The sequence below is a fragment of the Struthio camelus genome, chromosome 2 (genome assembly GCF_040807025.1).
Source record: "Struthio camelus isolate bStrCam1 chromosome 2, bStrCam1.hap1, whole genome shotgun sequence".
Taxonomy (NCBI): domain Eukaryota; kingdom Metazoa; phylum Chordata; class Aves; order Struthioniformes; family Struthionidae; genus Struthio; species Struthio camelus.
The window spans coordinates 124422144-124440066 of NC_090943.1; the positions used below are offsets into that span (position 1 = coordinate 124422144).

Here is a 17923-nt window from a genome sequence, read left to right on the forward strand (position 1 = left end):
AAGCAAATTAACTCTCAATTTGTCGTGTTAAATTCCTCCACTACCTTAAAAAATCTGACCACATGCATTGACTCAAAATAAGAAAGTTATGCTGCCTTAAAAATGTAACCAAACACACATTGGCCCAAAATAAGAAAGTGATCCATGCTATTCATAGTTAATACACAACAGAGACTGTCTCACTATCAAATAGGTCACAGGCTAAACAGGAGGAATTTTGAATACCTAATAGAAGAATAAACAATATAGAAGGATTGTTAAAATATGTATCTCTAAAGAGCTGAAAGAGTAAAAATCTGTGTACCTTCACTTAAAACTTTAGACAAATCTCAGCACTTTGCCAGCTCCAAACAGAAAGGCTACTGCTGGTGGAGTCTAGGAGTTCTGAAGTATTTCAGTTAGCCCCAATTTTTAACAACATTGATCTTTAACCTAGTTTGCTACTGTATTCAAGTACATTCCAATTAAATTTCTATGCAGTCAAATCTCTAGCTTTTATTAAAAAAATCTAAAATAGAGGCATTATCTTAATATTCTCTTCACAATTTCAGAAGGAGGAAAAGGTAAGCTATAGAGTGACTATGATCCAAATAATTTTGTTAATAAACTGATTAGAGAGCTTGAGGGCTTTGGTAGTGACTTCTGCAGCCTGATGGTTTGCTTCATTTAAAATATCCTGAAGTAGAGGAACTGTTGTTTAATGGGGTTACAGAAACTATAGAGATCACTAATGAAACGGTGCCTTTAAGAAAGTCAGTACTCATCTGCCACTGACCTTGGAGTTTACCCTCTTTACACTGAGAGCCTGCTGGGTTGACTACATACCAGCTGAATTCACACGTTACAAAAGTTTGCTCCTAACAATTCTCTATTTGATTACTTTTCTCCCTGATTTCTGGACTCTACCTTGGTTACACAACTCTTGTAAACAATGCAGAAGATAGTTCTAAAATAGCATCCATTTCAAAGTATGCAGCTTTCATGGGATCCTTCCAATCCTAGAGCTTGAAAATAGTAGGTTTTATTTGCTGTGGGCTACGTTCAGCCCCCTAAATAAGATGTAAATATGCTGCTATGGTCATGGTGTACTCATTTAAAAAAAAAAAAAAAAGTACAACAAAGATCCAACTCAAATCAGGTTAACGTCTTTATTCTGCAGGTTAGTTACCTACCAGAGGCAGAATGAACCTCATAAGAGAGTAAATGTATGTGTGCCTAACTAAAGACCAGAAAGACAAAGTCTCATTTTAAAAAGTAACATTTCCCTAAAATGAAGCAGAGACTTCTGGTGGGGGCTGACTTACAATTGCACAGGTAAAGTCCTGCAGTTGCAGTGAATCTAAGGCACAGCAAAAGTGATAGGAGTTAAAATACTGTTAAAACGTGCTCCAGAAATGCACGTTTCTAATTGCAATGGTGGAAGCCAAAGGTAACACATTTTTCCTCCAGGGGAATGCATAAAATAACTAAATAGCCTAGACTCATTTTAGACTTACCTCTCAACAAGGATGAGGAGAAGAAAAAAAAAAGCCATCACAGAGAGAAATCTCCTGAGAGATAAACATGGGTAGGTTAATTATCCCACGCTATAGCCACAGATAAATCCTTAACTGGAGCTGAAATTTCTGATTTGAGAAGAAATTTATATTTCTTAAAATTGAGAGGTCTATAGAGCATAATTCTTCAAGAAAAGAGAGAAAAATTAAACGGAATATACTTCGCTTCCTAGAAAACAGATCCCTGAGGTTGAGCTAGGCGATACTCACATTGTTTCCACAAGCAATGATACAGCAGACATATTTTCATAGACAAGGTTCATGTTTGTATAGGTTATTTATTTTCTCATTGTTTACTAAGTAAATAGTAAGAATGAGCATGTTGAAAGTCATATGGGCTTTCTGATAAGCAGCCTCAGTTTAAAGGCCTTGCTATAAAATCACTTATCCTGTTAGTTTCTACTTGCTGACATTGAGGCTTCCTATTGATAGGCAAAATGGCTGTTCATTCTGTCTCTCTTCTTTTCTTAGCTGGCCTGGCATTTTTCTCCAAAGCTGCACCACTGGTAAGTGTTTTAGGACTGAGGTCCTTCATATTGATGTAGCCGCTCCCATTTTTAAAATTACTATATTCAGTATAAGTGATCATTCAATTTTATTGCAATGATTTTGATTTTGCAATATATGTTGACTGTAATTCTCTCCTGCTGCTCTTATTCTTTCTCCTCCTCTAGCCATTAATGAGAGGGCTTTCTGGTTAGGTAAAAGGCACTTATATGGACTCAGTAACCTCATGAAAAAGGGTGCAAGACCAAGAGGGAAAAAATATCATATTCATGACAAAATCCTTGGGTCTGTTGAAAGGCAACTGCAACCCTTATAACACAGTGAACAAACCCCTGTCATGAAGGATTTCAAGGCAGTTCTGGCAGTGTCATACAGTCTAGCATTCTTTGTGGCTATACAGTGGTTCCTTCCACATTGGTTTTAGCTGCACTGACTGAAGAAATTCAGGCTGGAGTAATTCTCTCTCTTTTCTAGTCCTCTCCATTATTGCTCTGCTCACCAAAGATCTATCTCATGCAAGTGAAAAAGGGTCTCACACTCATTGGTGCAAGCAAATAAGGAATCCAAGCTAGGATTCATTTCTCTGCCCCACACTTCCAGAAGGCTCATTTATTCCTGCAAAGGAAGCAAGACATGCAGACTCTTCAGTCTGAAAGTCTTCTAGAACAGACTCATCTCTCTCTCCTCTTCCTCTCAAGTTCTGATGTTTGAGAAAAGCAGTGCCTGACCAGTCTTTGTGAGGAAGAGCCCGCTCTTCCTACCTGAAGGGCTCTGCTGATTCCAAGCATCCTCTCAATGTGAAAATTCTGGATTCAGTTCGGGGAAGTCCAGCTCCAAACGTTCCAATTAAATTATATAAAGCAGCTGCAGATGGATCTTGGGAACTGCTAAATTCAAAGTAAGTTACACTTTGTGAGAAAGTAGACCACTTCCATTGAGCTCTTGGGGTGGAGAAAACAGGAAAATAGGTGGTGGCAATAGAGACCTCATTGCCAATGCCTTCAAAAGAAACTTTAGCAAGGAGGCTATGCATTCGAGAAAGAGAACACAAAGAGTCAGGGCATATAGGCTTATCAGTTAAACACAGATAACATTTGTCTGACACAGGACAGGTTTCCTGGCACAAAGCATATTCAGTACATCACAGGCCTTAGGAGGGGATGTAGAAGAGAGTTTTAAAGTTTTATCGTTTGCATGATTGACTCTTTTTGCGATGAGTAAATGGAGGTCAATCATCATTATTATTAGATAATCCCTGACTGGTACTTTCCACAAAGCTCTACTTTCCCACTTTTCATCTAAGGAATTAGATGACAGAAGGTCAAAATCCTGATTCAACTCTACCTTGGAATGGCTAAAACTTCAGGGCATAACCACTGCTTATGATGAGCATGTTCGGAGTGAAACTGCAATAATCCCATATTTGAAATATGTTTTTCTGTACATTTTCATCACCTACTCTCCACATAGTTTCCAAGAGCTGATCAGTCTGACCCAAAACGATGTTAAGAGACTGCATGCGGTGCTTATCGAGTTTACAGCACAATTAAGATAAGTCTACGGCAACAAGACAGGCTTTCACACACATCAGAGGCTTTCAAATTGAAAGCTATGCTGTAATTGCCACTCAAAATAAGGAGGAAGAGCTGCCAGATTTTCAAATGTTTCTACTACCTTTGAGGATTTAACTTCTCTATTCATGATCCGGTTGCAACTTTAACCTGGAGATAACATGCAGATGAACCATCCCAATGGGAAAATAAAAGCATGCTCTCAAGCACAAATACGAATGCTTTCACAGTGCATGGCACTATGCTCCTCTCTACAGGCTCCTGACATTTTCCTCTCTGTTTACATTGCCTCCAGCAACTGTTAGGCTACATTTTTGTAGTATACAGTGAGCTAGTTAAGAAAAAGACAGTATCTAAAGAATAACATTCCTTACTGCTTCGTTATGCCCCATCTCTTACCTAACTTACAATGCAAAAATTCTCCCTCTCTTTCTACCTGAAGGGCTCTGCTGATTCCAAGCATCCTCTCAATGTGAAAATTCTGGATTCAGTTCGGGGAAGTCCAGCTCCAAACGTTCCAATTAAATTATATAAAGCAGCTGCAGATGGATCTTGGGAACTGCTAAATTCAAAGTAAGTTACACAGACATAGTGCATAAGAAAAGGGAAAGGTAACAGAAGAGGTTAAAGAACTGAAAAAAACACTTTCATATTCTGTACATGTCATTTTTAGTCAGAGATAAATTAATCTGCTATTGAATTAATTACATTTTATTTGCTGTGGGGTGTCTTTTAACTATAATATGGTTGAAAAACTACCAGACTGGTTTTATAATACTTTATAGTCATTGTAAGCTCAAGAAGGTAGTTTAAAACTGTCCTTTAATTCAATCATTCTTTCTCTTCAATTTAATCATAAAGGATTGTATTACTTCTTAGTATCCACTGATGAACTACTGCACTATTACTAGCAGTCAGGCAGACTCCTTCTTGAGGAGAATTGCTTGAAAGTAAAGACTCTGGTTGAGAATTCTACTGTTATTGCATACTTTACTTCTTCCAAAATGGATTTTCATTCGTTACAAGACTACAGCTTTAAAAATGAAGCATGGAATTGTGTTGAACATATCACAAATCACAACTGGTGGCCACTTTTGTCTCTAGGAAAAGGAACCAGCCAAAACAAGAACATGTTGGGATAAATCTTTTTCCCTGACAGAGATACTTTTATATCCATAATTAAACAACAACAAAAAACCTCTCAGATGTCTAAACATTGCTCTGGGTTTTTTAAAAAAAGTCATTGTATAATTTTAAATGAGAATGACTTCTTTTGAAATTGCCCTCAATATGAGCAAATACTAACATTTTCAAAACTCAGAAGTGATTTCTACTTATTTAAGAAGTATAATACGAAAGGAAATTGGAAAAAAATGTTAACGGGTATCCAAAATAAACATTCTTTTACATATTTCTCTACTTAGCCAGTAGCATTCCTCTTTCACATTCATCTGCCTAAGATATTTGCGAAGTCCTACCCAAGACCTTTCCATGACTCTTAACAGCCTATTCTTGTAGATACATAACAGCTAAAGTTGATACTGCAATAATTTCAGTAGTGGCATCCCAGCCTCAGATGCACCTGTAGAAAGCCCGCAAAAAACTGTACATAAGCAGCTCTTTGGTATAGCAGAACAGTGGGCTGTGAGAAGCAACAGTGCTCTCAACGTGTCCTTAAAAAAGTAGCTAAGGTTGAAACTACATATATTTGCAGGAGAGGAAAAACAAATCCATTCATGTTGTCTTGCTTAAATAAAAATGACTCTCAGCCCTCAGGTGAGGGGATAGCTTCACACATACTCTATCACTGGAAACACGAATAATTTTCAGTTAAACGGGTGTTCAGTTTACTTGTCTTAAAATCTAAGCTTAGAGGCTTCACATAAAGATACTGGGCTGAAGAGCTGGATGCTTCCTTGGAACCTTAAAGACATACTTAACATTTGATACAAACAGCATAAAGTAACTTTATGGTGAGGTGTGTAAATATGTGATAATACTAAATCAAAGAAGTGATTAACTTCAAGGTAGACAGAAACCTTTCTAGCCTTATTGGTTTGCAAAGAACAGAATATTAACAAGTAATTCCCAGAGTCTATAGCAAAATATTACTGTTCTCAAAAAAAGAAATGTTTGGCTTTAGTTGAGAAAGTTTATTAGATAAATGCACAATTATCTAACAATGGTCAAACCATGACCAGGAAAAATATAGAGGTGCTTGAATGGATCAAAAAAAAAATCTCATAACTGACTGTAGAGCATTTTGGAATATGAAACTGGTGTTCTGCTACTCCATAGTTACAAGCTATATTAAAGCACAAATTCTAAATAATGTACTGGGACAATGATATAAATAACATTCTTTTTTTTTTTTTTATTTTTGCATGCTATTTGAATAAAATGTGTTCAGAAGAAAATTCTGCAGTAAGAACTTAAAGTAGTGGTTTGTGCCTACTAAAATTAGGCATTAGCTGCATTGTTGTCTGAGGATGACCTACCTGATCAAAATACTAATATTATGTAACTTATTTCACAGAAGTAGAAAGTTTCAACCAAGAGCTATGCTGGAGAGGCAGAATTCAATATTGGTTCTGGAATTACAAATTGGTTGGTGTTCAAAGGTCTACAGTTTCAAGCCAGTAGTAAGGGCCTTGGTTAGTAATGCTAGCATCTGTAAAACAAACAAAATCATGTGTTTGTTGAGGACAGAACACTGACTAATGAATACAGACATCAAGGAACTCTGTAAGACTACGCTATTGGTCGACCTACAGTAATTTCAAACAGTAGGTCTCAAATTTCAAATAACTGACTGAAAAAAATATTTATCTTGATAAAATAACTCCATGGTACTCCACCAAGGAAATCAAGGAAGTTGATCCTATTTACTAAGCATAGTAAGTACATCACAGGATTTACACAATGTTTATTGCAGTGGTGAGGTTCTCCTTGTGTGTACTCTGGTAGAAGGTTCATTTCATTCACTCCAAGACTCTGCTAAGAGTCTATGAACTTAGAGTAACACCAGCTTTTGGCTCAACTCCAAACCATGCAGAGTAGTAATATGGCAGGCAGCCATCTGCAGTGATCACAGAAGTAGCAAATGCCAAAGCAAGCTCTGTAAGGCATCCATAATGCAGATGGGACAATGAGCCATTCCAGATCAATAGAGGTATTCATCATATTCCTTACGCTACACATTATCATTCAAGTTCAATTATTAAGCAGTGCATTTTCTTGAGGCTTTTAACCAAAATATAAAAATGCTTTCTTCTGTCATCACCCAGACAAACCAATGAGAATGGAGAGTTCCACGAGCTCACAACTAAAGAACAATTTGTAACAGGGATATACAAGATTGAGTTTGATACAGCCTCTTACTGGAAGGGACTGGGCCTGAACCCATTCCATCAATATGCTGATGTGAGTATTCATTTTCTTCCATATTTTTACTAGCACAATAACCATATACATCTAAGCGTCAACAATAACTGCATGTATTCAAACTACTTTTCTGTTTAAAATATTTTATTGTTAACACTTCTAAATCCGCAACCTCAAAGCTCTGTAACAACATGCTCCTGAAAGACTCTAGTTACTAGCTTCCCCAATAACTTATCTTACGAATCTTATGAAAAGACTTCCCATTCTTCTGCCTCTACCTAAGCCTGTGTTTCATTCTGAGACTACTTCTATACACCTGAAGAACAGATGGACTACTCTCAGGCCTCCTGGGAAGAGGATGTTCCTACCTTTTTGGATCCAGCATTTGTACAGCTGCATAAAAAATTACTATTTAGACTTTTAAATATAGTGGAAGTGTGAACTGTTTTCTGAATGCTTGGATCCTCGGTTTACAGCAGACAAAGCAGAATAGACCTTTTTAATCTGCATGGGATAGATAAATTAGTTAGATGGGAGTGGTCCAAACCTGGTACTAATCGGGGGCCAGATCCAGGGTTTTGTACTCCTTTGGGGCTACCCCCTTCCTGCCTACACCACCAATCCTTCCACATCCCTTTTCAGAGCAGCAGCAGTCCTGTTTTGGTTATTTGCTGGACTGTGACAGATGCAGTGACCACTAACAACTGAGCAGTTTGCAACTGCTGCTCAAACAGCCATTCCTCATCTTCTTGGGGATAAGGCAGCAAGCACCTGGGTTAAATTTTGTTTCTGCCTCCCTGAAGTGGGTAACAGATGACATTCTTACTCTAGACAATAATGAAGGTCAATGCTGGACAGTCTTGTTTTCTATGTTATCTGAAATAAGAGAGTAAGGTAATGAATAAGAGACGTACACTGCAAGACTTGCAATAGGCAGGTAAATTGATTATACATCAAGAGAATGTTTTAGTCTACATTCCACACTGGGAATGAATTTACTCTAGGGTGTAAGAACTTCCTTTCCCAAAAATGAGCCTCAGTAGGCATCATATTTTGTTTAGTCCAGTGAAGAATCAATAAAGGAAAGCCCAATTTGGATAATAAATGTGTTTGATAAGACAATAAATAATAAAAAAATTAAATGATATGTATGCTTTTAACAAAGGATATTTGACCACTGGAAAAAGCGTATGACAGGCAGTCACAGTTGTTCCGTCATCACAAGAAGAGATATTTTCAAAGTTTGTGGAGGTCAGATTAAATGATCACAATAGTTCCATCCAGGCTTGTAAACAGAGATTACTGTTTCAGACTTGTCATTTGTCTTGTATTTGTTTCTTCTTTTTCCAGGTGGTGTTCACAGCTAATGATGCTGGTAATCGACATTATACCATTGCTACTCTCCTCAGTCCCTTTTCTTACACAACTACAGCAGTAGTTAGTGAGCCAGTGGAGTAGCCACTGATGTTAAGCATGAAATCTTAGATTTGTAAATTCAGTTCTTACCGTTTATGGAAACTTTAATGACTGTAGCAATAGTATTAGTGCTTTACTATTAAAATTGTTATACAAGTGCTAACAGTAATTATTAAGTGGTTTATTCACTTTGTTAACTTTAGAAAGAACATGTCTTGACTTTCTTTTCAACTACTCTTCTGAATCAAAGTATTCAGAGAAACACTTGTTTAGAGATGGCAAAAATGGATTAAGGTTGGAACAAACGCACTAAAACCCCACTACTAAGATTCTGCGAACAAATCAAAATCTTGCATAAAGCTAGTTAACTGCATCCCCTCTTGCAAAGGAGTGAACAGAATACATTTGAAAAGTCTCTCATAATAAGGAAAAGTACAGGAAATGCACACTCTCATTTGTTATAATCAGTATTCCATATAGATGAAATAACATGGGACCATTACGCAGGGTGCCACAAAGTAATAATTAATCTCATCTCCCACTTCAGCTTTTAAAGATACAGATGCAGAAACAGCTTTTGAGTGACAGTAAGGTTCAATACCCTTTAACCATACTAAGGATGCTACACATATTTGAAAACTCCCCTCTCCTGCTTCTCAATATGCCATAACTGCTAACATGTTCAAGGAGTACCATATCTAATACAGCAGAAAATATATCCAATAAAAACATACTTGTAGAACTTTATTTGTGAATTACCATAGCATTCTGCAAGTACTTTTGGTCCCAGTTTAAGCGCTCCCAAAAATTACTTGCACAGCTCTAACCTTTAGACACTTCTGTAATACATGAAAGATACAAAGAACAGGTGAAAAGGATGATTCCTAAGAAAATCAACTCCCTATTTAATGCCAAGAGAAAAAGGGATGAATCCTTCTACTCCACATTCTTTGTATCCATATCTAAGGAAAACTACTTCCAAAGAAAATTAAGTACAGGAAAGAGCCATTAGGACATTCAATAGCATAGTAAACCTACTATGGAAAAGTAGGCAAAGAGGTTGAGTCATTTAGCCTAGAAAATTCAAAGACTGAAGACAGACGCAAAGCATTTAAAATACCAATAAAGGGAACACACCCCTTAACCTAAGGCTTCGATTTCATCACAGTCTAACCTGATGTATTTGCTGGCCAAGTTCCCCTTCCTTTTGCTGCCACTTAAAGGAATTGAACATTAGGAAAAATGAGCACTTTGGTTATACACAAAACAAAGTGAACATATGCCTTCCACAACACCTCAGAATAAACAAACCAACACAATGTTTAGAACGTTATATTTCATAAAAGACAATGATAAAAAAGTACAAACATTTTCATGAACATCAAAACAAAAACCAAAATTATGATAGTACACAGGAAATTCCCAGCATTTGTTTCAGTGCATTTTTCATTAAGCCTAACTTAACATACGTCTACAAATAAGATAATCTTAAGTACACTTCCTCTTGCTGATATGCAATATGTCATTTCAATATTTTTATATAACTGTCTCATTAGTTACCCACTACAACATAGCATTAGTAAACATAATGATAGAAAAATAGACCTGCAAGATCCAAAAAGAACATATACTTTGCGCTTGTTTCTCAATATAATCTCTATTTCAAAATGGATTTTATATTTTATATATTCCTACTTAAATTTAAAATACAGCAGGTGGGCTTAAAAGTGTCTTAGCATATCAACTAGATTCCACTGTAAATGTTTCTGTAATGTTTTTACTCGTTAATTTGCAAGGCCTTCAGAATCTTGAAGAATACTTCCTCTATCTTCTCCATGTTAAATCCTTGGAGAGAAGACATACTTAATTTGCCTTGTCAGGAATGGCAAAGCCAATGTGGTTGGCTCCTCTCTGTATTTTTACAAGAATTATGAAAATATCAAAAGGAACGTGCATAACACTTAGTTCTGCATCTCATTTATTTTGTTTGAAGGCACTATGTTAAAATTCACTACAGAATAGTTCTGAGTTCAAGCAGGTAGTATACATATATTATTTTACTATAATTTGTCAACTTTTAAAATTTCCCAACAAAGTGATAAAAGATATTTAGAGAAGACTGTTGGTTAACATTTCATAATTTAACATATGTCACCTTGGGGCTCTAATATTTAAACTTTTAAAGGTAACTCAGCTATATGTCATAATCCATTCACATACTGGTTGAAATCACATTTTTCTAAGACCATACATGATTAATCACTTAGATCTGTTAAGTTATATTAGTTCAGCTACAGTATATTAATGTGTAATATAGGATGTATATATGTATATATACATATATATAGATGCACTAGAATAAAAATTGCACATCAATTTCACAGAATGCCTTCCACATTCTTAACAAATGGGCACAAAAGCATGCTTCAGAAAAAGGTACAGACCTACAGTACTGATAGATGCCTCATACTCAAAGGTGTGAAATTGTAAGTACTGAAAATCAGAAATCACTTCAAAATTACATCAGGGATTTAAAAATTATTCACTTCATCACTCCTTAAAGAATTGTATTAGTCTGTTACAAAATAAGACCAAGTTTATTTTGAGGATATAATGGTTCATACAGTATATAACTATTTTGTATTTTCCCATATGCCTCAGAATATTCTAAACACTCAGTTATAGGAAAATATATCAAGAGGTAATGAAACCATTTAAGCGTGCTTTTGAAGGATGTTTTGTTCACTTTATATTCACTTTTTTTCTTATTTGCATTGCATTACATCATTGCTAAAGCATATTAGATTAACTGATAGATTTTAAGGTCATTCCAATATGGTTTAAAATATCCCTTACCACGTGCCCTCAACTACTTCAATCAAATCATTACATTTCTATAAAATACTTGAGATGTCTACAAATAAGCTATAACTTTGCTTAAGAATGGCTAAGGGCAAAATTTACTGCTGGGATGCCAAGGAAAAAAGCATTTATGGCAACCCCCTCCTTCCTTTAAATATACACAGCACCACACTATCTGTGGCAATAATTCAGGAGACCAACACACAGTAATGAGTTAAAATTAGTATTCTTTGTCATCACTCTTACAGAACAGTCTATTGATAAACAATCCTCATCACATACTGCTTTCCATTCTTCATGAGAACAGAAGTCAGTCTTTGGTTCTTAAAGAGCTGAAATTGTGACAAACAAAACAGTTCAGTAGTTCTCGGTCAATATCTTTGCATTAACATAGAAAATAAACAATTCAGTCCATTTCCTTAGTATTAACATGGGATGTATAAAAATATTAGGAAAAGATGATGCTTAGGAATGGGATCCTTTTAGGTAGCACAACATTACAAGCAAACATAAAATTTGAAGATATGGTTTTTGTTCTAAGTCAAGGAGAGAGCCTAATTGCTTATACATTTAACACCACAAAAACAGAGAAATAGATAGGACCCATCCTTAGTAGGTCTGCGCCACCTCAATCTCATTGAAAGTCATAGACTTGAGGATACTGAGTGCATTGTAGACGTATTTAGCACTCTACTAGAATAGGCCCTTAAAAAAACTATATTGATTAATATATTAAAGGTGGAATTTTAAAAAGCACTTGGGACTGGCCTAATTTCAGTTCCACTTAGGCCATCATAATCAGTGGAATAATTTGACCAACACTGTGTGTTTCTGAAAATCCCACACTGCAAGCATTAGGACTATGTTTTATTATTTTCTTAAAAACATAACTTTAATATTCTTCCATTGAAGACACATTTTTTGGCTCTTCTGATTTTGGAGGAATAAAAGTGCTGTTTACTAGGATTAAGAAAAAAAAGAGAGAACAATACAAAAATTTGGTACGTGTCTAGACACATTGTTTTAGGCATTAAAATCCTTGACATTGACACCAGTGGCACATGTGGAAACACTTGGAGCTCCTGCAGATCATAATACACAACCACCACATAACTTTCCATAATACACATGCAATATGCATATAAATATGAGTTAGATGGCAGGCAGAGAATCATAGGATTTTTCTGGCAATAAATAAAATTAAAAGCTTTCTTTCTAGCAAGTTCCTATATGAAATTGATTCTTTTATACAGATATGCAAGAGGCCTAAAGCTCAAAACTAGTATAACAGTTTACAGTCATAGCTGGCCAACAATTAATATTTCCTTCATTTCACATAAGGTATAACCTTTTTAAAGCATACTTACATTTTACACTTGTTCTTTCATGCTAATAAAAACATTCCTACAGAATTTAAGCAAAAACACACTCAAACACATACTGAAGCATAAAATATTGAGCAATTTAAAAGCAATGTACACACATTAATTTACATCACATATTTACAAAACACGGTTTAAAAAGGAACAAAAGCATTCATTTAAATACGGGGAGGGGAGGAAGGGAAGGAGTATAAAAAATTCCTGGAAGAAGAGGCTTTCCTCCCAACTTCCAGAGAAGCTACAGGTCTGTTTCTGCAGTTTAGCTAACTGAGCAGTTAAGATAGAGAACATGGAGAATGAAGGCTTGAACAGTAGTTTCATGCTGTAAACATCTGAGTGGTAGCTGCTGGCTTTTCCTTCAGAACAAAATGCATGGTACATACAATCATTTTACTTCTCATCCCAAATATGCATCATTAAATGGTCAAAAATCCCTAAATTCTAAGCTGCTGTTTGTTCTTTTTTTTTTATTTTGTTTTGCTTTTTGTTTTTTTAGTGTCTGTAATTGTCTATTAGTAGCTTCCAATATTAATGTTTACTCCAGTAGCGTAGCTTGTCATTCCATCTCCATCAATAGTCTCTAACAGGAGCAAGTTCTGGTATAAGATTTACAGTTATATTTTTATATAACCTACTGACAAGTATTTTAGGAGTATATATTAAATTGTTCAACCCATCAATGTACTGTCGTTCTCTGGAATACCTCAGAAGTTTGTATCTGTAGAGGGAGTTGGAAGGAGAAAACATGAGAAAGATTTGCAAGAAACAGTTTAATTGATGTTAGGTATGACACTGTAACAGTCATTTCATTTTGAAATACTAGATGCTTCCAGTTCTGAAAGTAGCTCTCAGTACTTAGAAATTACCAAGTTACCTACCTAAGCTTTAAAAGCCAGCTATTTTTTGCAAGTTTTTTTTTTTTTTTTTTTTTAAAACATCAGATATTCACTTACATTTTATATTCCCAGACAGAAGTTAACATAAGATTAAAGGACAGCATACAATTAATGTACATATTTTTGCGGTCTCAAATTAAAATGATTTTTAAAGGACATTCAATTTTTTCACATTCTTTTGCTTTAATACATCACTAGAGAAGATTTAGGTGCCTTCATCGTGCATCCTTGTACGTTTAAATGTCTGAATTTCTTTAATTTTAACCTTAAGTCTCCTACACTTGAAAACATTAAATCTGAGGTGATTAAAAACAAATTTTTATGCCCTCAGATTACTGATACGTACCCTTTAGTTTCATATCACATATCTACTTACTCCTAGCGTACACGATTTATGTTTATTTTCTGCTTTATTCATAATTTTTAAATAAAGATGTTCTCAGAAAAAGAGACAACCACTGATATGACAAGCAGTCCTTCTAATTATTTTTAAACATTCACCATAAACCTTTTATTCCGTGTTACATGTTTTAACTTTTAGATATAGCTCAACTACTACATTCTGGCTGCTATTCTATTTCAGGGCAGCCAGAACTTACTGGCCAATTAAACTATTTTGCATCTTTGCAGCAAAAGAGAGGAATCTAGAAATAAAAAGGTCACGTGAATGTAAACAGGAAAGACCTAGAAGACCTGTATCTTAGAAAAGAAAGAAATATGACCAAAGAAACCAATCCTTTTTAAAGTCTCTTTTCACACAAGCTGTACTGCTTCCTTTGAAGAATGTTTAAATATAAAAACTAGGGGAGCTCTTCCAACACTAATGCCCAAATAGAGAAGTATGACAATAAAATAGTGTCCTGCAATAACAGAACAGTAACATTCTGCTTCAGAAAGTATGATAACAATATCTTCTGGCACATAGACTTAGCCTTTCTCACAGTTAAACAAAACAAAACCCACACAGCCAAACATATCGAGCTTTAAGAAAATACTGAGTTTAGCACTAAAGGAGGAGTAGTACTGATAGGTACTGACTGCTTATTTGTATGTGTGGAAGATGTATACAAGATAAAAATCTTTATACCTTTAGCTCTAGTATTTAACAGTTTCCTGTTTCGCTTACCGTCCTAAAAATTGGACTTCACCTCTGTGATGATGAGGAATAGATTTGTACTTCCCTAAATCTCCCTCTGGTCTTGTTACATTGTATCCAGCATAGTGAACCCTACAGTAAAAATATAAAAATTTGTATAAAGAATATGAAAAAGATGCGTTTACAAGTTGCAGCAAGAGTGAAAAATATGCATCACATCTTTTAAAGCTGACTCTTTGCATTCACTGACATTCTCTCCATAAAAAAGTTCCTCTGTTTCAAAAAAAAAAAAAAAAAAAAGGGGTTCTTTTTTAGTTCTTTTTGTCAAAGAGACAAAAAGAGACTTCTATCCCCGAACTAATACAGCTGGCAAAACCACTGAATTGTGCTAGATTAATCATTTTATATTTAGTATTTGCTGATTTATTCTTATGGCACAACAGCGTGAAAAAATGTGAAAATAGTATGTTTTTAAACTTATCCTTACAAGACCTGTTCCTTTAAAATACATACATATATATATATATATATATATATATATACACACACACACACATATATATATAAACTCATAGAGATATCTAGTTTAAACAACTCAGAATAACTGAAAATGGTTTAACATATTTTACTGTAAGCAGTTACTAATATCCTATACAGTGAGCTTTACTGTCCTATTTGTAACTGTCAATATAGTTACAGCATAAGTTGTCGGACACTGCTCCTAAGATATGAAAGATACTTAAACTCAAGTTTACTGCACAGTCTGTGATATGCTATTTCATAATGCTAGCAGCAACATAACTAGAAATGCAAATCAAAAGGGAATACACAGAGGAATAGAAGGAATGAGCCTATATATGTTTAATACTATTATTAGACCTATCTCAGAAAGGCCTGCTAACTGTTCATAGACCAAGAAGAACAAACATCTCTAAATAGTATGTCCTAATATTCTAAAGGAAACCCTTTAAAATGTTGGAATTTGTTCATTTAAAGCCAAAAAAAAAAAAGGGGGGGGGGGAAACAATTTAAAAAAAAATCTAATCACCATCAAGAGGTGGATATGACAGAACAGTAAGAAAGACATAAGCACTGAACATTTACCTGTTCCAAAGATCGTCATCTTCTCCACCCCATCCCCAAAAGGCATTTGGAAACCCATTGATCTTTTTGAATTGTTCTACTGTCAATCCACTTACACCGCCAAAGAACTCATTGTAAGGAAGACTGAAAATGATAGTACATTTTTTATTAGCTGAGCCTAGGTAAGGAATCCTCTCTTTTAAAGATACCTTTCAATAAAACTAGAAGAATGAAAAACCTCAAACTAAGGAGAGGAACAGATGCTGAATGTATCCACTAAGGAAATTTGGCTTACAGATCACTGGCATTAACAAAGACACGAAGAAGCTAAATAAAATGTTTGCAGTACTGTCTGATTGTATAAAAGGTAGCATTACGCAGTAGTTCAAGTTAGTACCATCACACGAAATAAGTCTACTGTGTAATTCAGATGGTTGTTTTAGACCTAAAGCTGAATGAAGAGTAAAGTGAAGCCTTCAAGCTTTTGTATTTTGATGCTATTCAATTGAAAACTTTCCCTTTATTCAATTGAAAAAATTAAAAGTAATCCAATCTAGCAATTTTAATTTATGTCCATGTTCTACAGAACTGTGAAAAACTAAAATGCAACCATCTAATAGCATGTACTCAGCTGCAGTAAAAAATGTATTATTAAAAAACCCCTCTGAGTTCTGCAGTTTTCACAAGCTAAACTTTTCAATCAAGAAAATACATAGACTTTTTGCCAGTGCACATACACTGACTATTAATAAATACTTATTAAGTAACAAGTAGATGGCCAACATGAACAGCCTCGATAGCTATATAACAAAACACATTAAGGCCCAGGTGGTGTGATTTCCAGTTTTCAGAATACGGTCAATGCAGATGCTTATGCAGCCAGAAAAGCTTTCTAATAAGCAAGACAAATTTTTCACTTTTAACACAGATAGCTATAATTTAAGATCAACCTCAGTGCTACAAATATTGGGTCATCAAGTTAGAACACTGAAAATATTAAATAATATTTTAAACTAGCAATGTCTAAATCTAAGCTCACTAAACTTAAGTCTCCCTTTTATATAGGGAATGATCAGATATTCATTTACATAAAGAGTATGGTACAAGGCTTTTTTATCGTTTTCTTCTACTGTAGACATTACAGATTTAAAACACACTTTAACAATGTTTCTGGGTCTTTAGGAAAAAAATAAAGCTAATTACTTACATGTACATGTATTTGTCCAGCTTTGCTGCAAAATGACGTGGCATTTCTCCGCATCCATAATAATTTCGGTCATTTTCAGGCAAGTGATCCACATCATGAAATATTATGCAGTCCCAAACAACATCCTTCATAGCCTCTTTGAAGCCAACGTTGAAGAGCATTGCACGATTAAAAGGTTGTGTACCTGTCTTCAAACACAAAACAAAGGGGAAATTGTAAGGATCAAGAACAAAGAGAAACTGCTCCAATAACATGAGAAATATTTCATCCATTGCATAAAAAAAAGCATTGTGAAAGTGGCCTGTTACTGCTCTAACCAGAGCAGCAGCTCTGGTTAGCATCAACTACATCAGCTGCATTTTCTGATTTAGAAAGTATATAAGGTCTGCTCTTGCACAAAACTTAACAGCACTGGCAATTTACAGCACTATTAACTGTAAAGTATCAAAATATGGGTGTTCTTGATCAATAGAGCATGACGTTACCAGTTAAAGAAATGCTGATACATATTAAATATGAAATGCTAAGTTAAATAGTCTATTTTAACAAGAAATTAAAGAATTTCATATGCTGTGCAAAGGCTTATAACTTGATTACATATTTATAGTTAATATTATATGAGAACATACTTCCAGTTTCCTAGAGATCTTAAAGGTTTGATTCAAATTCTTTTCATTTCTAGTACAAGTTAAATCTCCATATTTCAATTTGGAATAATTAAGATTTTTCTAAGCTCAGAAAAAGTAATACAATTTATAAGACCTTTTGATATAACAAATGCATTATACATGACAATTTTTAATAGAATTTAGTAGATCCTTTTCTTTATTTTCTGTAGTTTTTTCACTTTTGTCATCTGAAAATATTGCATAAGACAGCCCATGAAAAATAAGCCCAGTAATTTCTGGGATCAGCTACCTAATTAGTATGGTCAACAATGGTCCTTAGGCTAACACTCTGAGC

General features: G+C 34.9%; 2 protein-coding genes across 8 annotated transcripts in view; one reads left to right on the forward strand and one right to left on the reverse strand.

The window, feature by feature from the left end:
* B4GALT6 (beta-1,4-galactosyltransferase 6) overlaps positions 1-17923 on the reverse strand; it is a 57153-nt gene that overhangs the window by 14931 nt on the left and 24299 nt on the right. For 4 of the 6 annotated variants that reach the window (XR_011139391.1, XR_011139390.1, XM_068933784.1 and 1 more), the window contains exons 6-8: positions 16961-17148; positions 15775-15897; positions 14701-14802 (exon numbers count right to left, since the gene is read on the reverse strand). Coding sequence is in view for 4 of the 6 variants with exons in the window: in XM_068933784.1 (XP_068789885.1) it covers positions 14701-14802; positions 15775-15897; positions 16961-17148 (413 nt within the window). In the remaining 2 variants the exon portion in view is untranslated. Of the gene's footprint in view, positions 1-9750; positions 13397-14700; positions 14803-15774; positions 15898-16960; positions 17149-17923 lie in introns of those variants that run through there. The other 2 variants (XM_068933785.1, XM_068933782.1) reach the window with 1 other exon arrangement.
* LOC104153506 (transthyretin) lies at positions 287-8606 on the forward strand. Of its 2 annotated transcripts, XM_009689428.2 has the most exons (4): positions 287-2062; positions 2831-2961; positions 6922-7057; positions 8369-8606. In XM_009689428.2, exons 1-4 carry the CDS (start codon positions 1994-1996, stop codon positions 8474-8476), a joined length of 444 nt encoding a protein of 147 aa, XP_009687723.2. In that variant the 5' UTR covers positions 287-1993; the 3' UTR covers positions 8477-8606. The 2 variants fall into 2 exon arrangements, with proteins under 2 accessions (XP_009687723.2, XP_009687722.2); XM_009689427.2 differs by lacking the exon at positions 287-2062 and having other exon boundaries at positions 2831-4207.